The sequence below is a fragment of the Lepisma saccharinum genome, chromosome 21 (genome assembly GCF_977018435.1).
Source record: "Lepisma saccharinum chromosome 21, izLepSacc3.1, whole genome shotgun sequence".
NCBI lineage: Eukaryota > Metazoa > Arthropoda > Insecta > Zygentoma > Lepismatidae > Lepisma > Lepisma saccharinum.
Window position 1 is genome coordinate 28423223 of NC_139249.1, and position 6745 is coordinate 28429967.

The window sequence follows — 6745 nt, forward strand, 5'->3', positions numbered from 1 at the left end:
GTCAATTTTACTATCACTTCCAGCGTTTATTTAATTTACTCATCCATTCCTTTATACATACTGCTCGCTCACTTATGCTGTACTCACACAAACATGATTCACGTGCATAAAAAAAGAAGAAGAAATGAGCCTCTTTTAAAACTCGTTCTGACTAGACGTTCTTTCTTTCAGCAAACATACCGAAGGAGAAAGGTTAAATGAAACCTTGAAGTAGATGTTATGAAAACGTTAGTCAGAGCATAGGAATCCATGTTTGTGAGAAGATATATAATAGAGGATGGACCCAAAGCGACACTAGCGAAGCATAGATTGTAGAGTGTCAGAAGAAGTAAAATAAGGAGCCATCACACCATGCAATTTCTTCTTACGTGCAGTATGGGTAGTTGGGACAGGTGTTAGGATCAACACCAGCTGGATACTGTCGACCACTTGCCTGCTGGCTGTTGAAACCTGGATTGTAGTTGTTGAATCCTGGGTTGAAATTGTTGAAATTGGCTGGCTGCTGATAACTGTTGTAGCTTGGCTGCTGATAACTGTTGTAGCTTGGCTGCTGAACGCTGTTGTAGTTTGGTTGAGGATTGTAGTTTTGCTGAGGGCTGTAGTAAGGTGTGTGGGCGGGTTGTTGTGCCTGTGGGCCGGCTCCGCAGTATGGATAGTTAGGGCACGCTCCTGGGCTTACGCCGGCGGGAAGAGTTCTGCCTCCTCCGTACACCTGAGGGTACTGAGGTGCTACGGATGCGCCCGAGTTGCCTGCCGCAAGAACGCTGTTGTCGCAGAGAGGGTAGTTCGGGCATAGGTGAGGGTTCACTCCCGCTGGGTAGCGATCAGCCTGGCCAGAGGCCATTGCTAGAAGAGCAGCGCCCAAAACCTGGAAACAAACACGAATCGGAAAAGAATTAATAAAAAACCGTGGTCAGTGATTGATCTCGTGCAATGTTGCCAGATCTGCAATGAGCCTATCGTTCTGTGATTGTATGAGGATACCATTCTACGTTTTTAAAAATGCGACACATTGCATGGCTTAATAAACCCTTTTAGTGAGATATGACTGAAGGAATGTGAAGGTGTACGGGTGGATCTGTCCGAAATATTCAAGGAACGTTGTCAGATAACGTCATGGAAAGGACCTATATTCACTACATGTAATATCATAGTTTCTATTCCACTCTTCTTGAAGTGGTGTAGTTAAAAGATATTTTGTGAAAACATTTCATACACGATTTTTACCATTGTATTATATTCTTGTTTAAAGCATAAATAATGAATGACAAAAATTTCGAATTTTGTTTTGCATAATAAATACAATTTTATTTCAACCACAACCGATCTCAAATGCTTTTTTCTGTAATATTCAAGATGTTCTGGTTTTTTAGCATTGATTGTAACACGAATACGTTATTTGCTCTAAAAAAATTACTGTCATTTCGATTAAGCTTCTTATGAAAGAAAAAAACTGCTTCGTTGTCATTTTGGAATAAGACATTCCTACAAATCAATAAGAGGATAGTAAAATAATTAATGCGATACTGTAGATTGCAAAAGCAATTATGTTAAATATTTTGTTCATTATTTCGTATAGAACTAAGAACGACAGCCATACGTTTTCGATTAGTATGAATATGGCGATCGTATATATTCAGGAAATACTGATTCATTCCATTGTTTTTATAGGGAGGGGGAGATAGGAGGATTTCATTTGGTATAATTTCATTCTTGTTCAAATTCCATGCAAATTATGCATGTTCGTTACGCATGACTAAAATAACACAAATACATTCAGCAGAAACTGTATATAGTGAATAGGGGACTGCACTAATGACATCTAGTGGAATAGTACAATCATGAACACTTCTGGGTTGTAAGGATCCGATTGAAAGCTAATCTGATCATTGCAACCCAGAAGTATCGGTGACTACATTTTATTGGACGCATTGATATATTTATTATATCACGCTTTTTTAAATAAATAAAATACACTTACATTAACAGCATCGGACAGCATGAACAAGCAAAGGACATTGAATATATATATATATATATATAACGAATTCCATGGGGAAAATATGTACTTATCATGGTAGCGTGATGCATAAATAATATCTGACAAATTGCCCATCATTGTGGTCATTAATTTTCTCTTACATCCATATTTTTTCTCTCCAAGGAATGGAATTGTACAGTAGGATGCATAATTATTATCAAACAAATTGTCCTTCACCATGTTTATTCTCTTTGTTTTACGCAATGGGAACATCAAGAATTAAAACAAAATATCAAACAAGCTATTGACAACCTTTGCCATACTTAAAATCCTAGTCCTTAAAAACATGTAGGATGCACGAGAAAAATGAATGCAAATAGTCATGGACAATTTGTCGAGCAATATTTGTGCATCCTACTGTACTGTAGCAGATGCAGAGAGTGTGAATTACTTCGTTGGCGCTTTTTGACATCGCCTTGCATACCTGGTTATTTAAGATCCATTCTACTTCACAGAATCAGGTTTGTAACTATTAATTTATTTTATTCGTAAAACATTAGTAACATAATTTCAACAATAGCTACATCGAACCCATAACTACAACAACAATAGCAAATTACAACACTGCAATAGGCACGGACATCTGCGGAACGTCAGGTGACTTTTAAATTTCCAATCGTGAAGAAAAAAAGAACGCGATTTTCTATAAAAATTAAACAAAACAATATCTGTACACCCTATCTAAAAATTCTCTCGACCAATCATATAAACCGACAGGATGATTTTCAAAACATTAGAAGTCAAGAAATGTAATGTTTTCTACATGTTGCTAATATTGTTATACTAAATAAGGGAACAAATTAATATAAAAAATCCACATTAAATGAATAGACATTCGGTCAAGGTTGTTAGCATTTGGCCTCGGACAAACGATTGTTCTGGGTAAGACTGAGTTCAGCTTTCTTCTAAAACTCAGTTGCACTCTATTTATTTATTTAATTGTATTGTATGAATACTTTTAAAGTAATCAGTAATCTCACAATTGAAAGGAGAATTTATACTGGTGATTCCGTCAAGGATATTCACTCGAGACGAATCTATGACGTCACTTAAAACCACTTCACTTTCTAAAGAATAATAGTAGTATAATTTTAACAGTTTTATGCGATTAATTTCCCACATCTGACATAAACTTACGTTGAATTATCCTTGTAAAACCTTAATGAAGAAGAAAACATCTAGAATTTTTTTGTGATAATTTGTGATGGTTTTTACAGTCTACGCACTTCCTAATTCCTGAACACGAAAATACCCCACTGTCCTTCCAGTGTAAATTCCATTTTGGGTAAACATCATTTTATACTTTTTTATGAAATCAAAACATGTGCTAACATTTTTATGATCTATCCATGACCGCCAGACCACAAAACAAACGGTAAATGTGTAATAACACAAAGCTCTCACGCAGAAATTTCTGAGTGTACTTCAAGATTTCTACAACTTTAACGCTGGATTTCAGGAACGAAAACCCCCCGAGTACAGCTACGTTGGGTACGCCACTGGAAATCCATGAATCTTCATTTAATTTTCTTGTCATTGTTTTTGCTAACACAGAGAGAGCTCAGACGCAGAACAGAAGAAAGAAAAGGAATAGAAAAGGCAACGTGTTAAAAGATCCAAAGAGATAAGAAAGAAAGAAGACAGAACAGAGACTTACCAGCTTCAACATGCTGTGAGAGTGAGTTAGGCAGAGTCAGCGAAGAAGCAAAGGAAGAAATTGATGCCGTCTCGACCAAGACCCGGTCTTATATACATCCTGCCGCTTACGTCAAGAACAGAAAAGGACTGAAGGTCGTTCTGTTCAATCTGCTTCCAGCTTCTGGAACCTCAGCTTCCAGCCGAAGAGCAACACAAAGAAGCGTGTCATGGTGATTGGCACTCGCATTGGCAGGCTTCCGGGTTTTCAAGGCATGAGTTGCTCCCGAGCATTTTTGCGTTTCAAGGTGTCTGGGATTGGAGTACGCCTCTTTGGTCGGGCACCTTCCTTCTTGACAGTTAGGCCACAGGGCAGCGCTGCAAAGCCACCGCTAGATAATGAATCTGGCCTTTTGCTTCTTATCATGCTTTCTCGTTCCTCCTGGCCTCTGTGGTTTAGTGGTTAGGGTTTGAGCTTTGGTTTTAAGTCCGATTTATGCACAGGAAGTCTAATCCGTTTGATTTGATTGTTATTATTTAGCGTCTGTTTTCTGACACTTTTAGCTAATCGCGACGACGAGGATGATTAATGATGTTAGAATGAACACTCACAAATAACACCCAACCCCAGTCCGGGATTCGAACCCGGGACTCCTGGCACAGCGCGCTGCACTAACCATTCCGCCACGGAGGTTACTGGCTAATCGGTACTGGACCTACAGTTTAATGTTGGACCCGAACCACTTGTGTTTCCACCGGGTATCGAACCCAGGGTCCTTTGATTACAAGGCGATGACTTACCACTGCGATGAAACAAAAGTCTTGCGTTTGAATTCCAGGAAACATGTGAGCCTTACTGATTGTCATGGACGTCTGGAAGGCAGGAGCAAAGAGGGACCGTGTCCCTCCTGGAAAATTAATGTCAGCCTCAATATTTCACACACATTACATTTCAGTCACCTGGACCCTGTGGCGGAGTGGTTAGCAGAGCGCCCCACAACGGCAGAGGTTCTGGGTTCGAGTCCCGGGTAAGGCATGGGTATTTGTGTTTGTCCAGATGATAGGAAACTGAGAAACTGTAACAATTGAAAAGTGTAAAAGTGAGAAAAAGTGTGAATGGTGGGGATAACTCCGTGTAGGGGGTATTTCCTTAAAAAAGAAAAAGTGGTTAGCACATCGCGCTACGACGCCTAAGGGTCCTGGGTTCGAATCCCGCTCGGGCTTGGTTGTTTGTGAATGTCCATTCATCAATTTCATCATTTCATCACTCATCCCCATCTTCGCAAATTAGCCAAGAGGCACAAAACGCGAAGTAAAATAAACTAAATCAATCAATCAATCATTTCAGTCACCGTAATTTATGGAAATTATTATGAAAGTGTTGCTGGAACATGATAACTTGAAACTAAATGAGTGTTTTTGAAGGGAGACAGCGCTATTGTGGGAGAAAATATACCTCGTTGGTCCCCACTCGTTTCTCTGGAAAAATCCTGCAGATGTCTATGCCGGTTATCTTTCCTTTACAGTAGGTTTGAGTACTTTATTGGACGGACGAGAGAGAGAGAAAGTTATTCTTTTTACATACGAATGCCATTTATTTTAAGAGTATTTAATGGGACAGATAAACTTCCGAAATACAATAAAACATTGAATAATTTGTCCATAGATTTTGTTAAGCTTTTCTTTCTCATTCAGTTATTTTACGCCACATTTTACCTCTTGTGTTAATCGCGACGATGAGAATGTTATGCATTGAATGATGTCAAATAAATCGTACATCTATGTCTTAACTGAATGTCTGGTTTTACTCACCACTCAGCCACGGAGGCCAGCATAGATTCTCACACTTACATCGTACCAGTGATTTATCCACACACGTGCAACACACCCAACTTCCCCTATATTTCTTTTATGGTCATTTTGACTCCAAATATGTTCTTAAACCCCCCTTTAAATACTAACTTACATCCACCAGATGGAAAATTCTGAATAAAACTCTGCGTCGTACTTTATATGTACTTTATACATGATGGCATTAAGACGTCACTAGAATTTTCAGTTTACTCAAAAGACTTGGTGGAATGAAGTCTGCGCATATGTTATAGCTATGCGGTTGTATTGCAACAACTGCAGTTCACTGGCTTGCGAATTACAACTGTGCATAGCTGGAACGTCCGATCTTTTTAGTTCACCAAGTATGTTCATACGATAAATAAGAGATCTAGAAATCATCAATCGTCTTATTTTTGTGCATTAGACTATTCTTATTAACCTAATTCATACTTTACCTGAGATTCAAACCAAATATCACCTTCTTTGTAGTGACACTTGACTTGACGAGTTTACTTCTGCATGATATCTAGGCAAGACCTGGTTCAAGAATCTGCATTCATTTTCAGTAGCTGTAACATTGAAACGGTGTTCATTGTTGTCTAACAATGAAAAGAGAGATAGGAAAATTCAAACGCTGAACTTGATTTTAATGGTTTTGTAAAGTTGTATTCAATAAGTACACTTACATGCACTAACCTTTCAAATGTGAATTCATGACAGGAAGAAAGAAAATATAACGACTCTTCTATAACACTCTATCTTCTTTCTGCATTTCATATTGTCTCTGTCCTTTTTATTCACTTTATATTTTCATAAGTTTCTACAATTTATAACACCATTAAGCCTTGTTTCCATGATACAAAAAACTCAATATGCTGACCAAGGCAGAAATTTATTTTAAAACATAAACTAAACGTAACGTTTTAACCTTCTAGCAAGGCCTTCTTCAGACTCTGTACCAAGTACAAACATTTGTACAAACATTTGTACTTGGTACAGAGTCTGAAGAACATTGCTAGAAGGTTGAAACGTTACGTTTAGTTTATGTTTTATAATAAAATAAATTTCTGCCTTGGTCAGCATATTAAGTTTTTCATTACATCCTATGTGTTTTTAAGCGATGGATTTTTATGTATGCTGGTGCAGAAGTTATCAACAGCTTGTTTTGAGTTTCTTTTACTTCTTGAAGCTCTTTTTGGGTAAAATAAAGTGCACGAACATGGTGATGGACAATTT

At 38.0% G+C, this 6745-nt stretch overlaps 1 protein-coding gene across 2 annotated transcripts; it reads right to left on the minus strand.

The window, feature by feature from the left end:
• Positions 1 to 17: 17 nt before the first annotated feature.
• Positions 18 to 6063, minus strand: LOC146003988 (uncharacterized). Of its 2 annotated transcripts, none has more exons than XM_083142530.1 (2): positions 5965 to 6063; positions 18 to 868 (listed from the first exon to the last, which is right to left on the minus strand). In XM_083142530.1, the coding sequence occupies exon 2, from the start codon at positions 842 to 844 to the stop codon at positions 365 to 367; it is 480 nt and encodes a 159-aa protein (XP_082998656.1). In that variant the 5' UTR covers positions 845 to 868; positions 5965 to 6063; the 3' UTR covers positions 18 to 364. The 2 variants fall into 2 exon arrangements, with proteins under 2 accessions (XP_082998656.1, XP_082998655.1); XM_083142529.1 differs by lacking the exon at positions 5965 to 6063 and adding an exon at positions 3699 to 3812.
• Between the last annotated feature and the right edge of the window lie 682 nt (positions 6064 to 6745).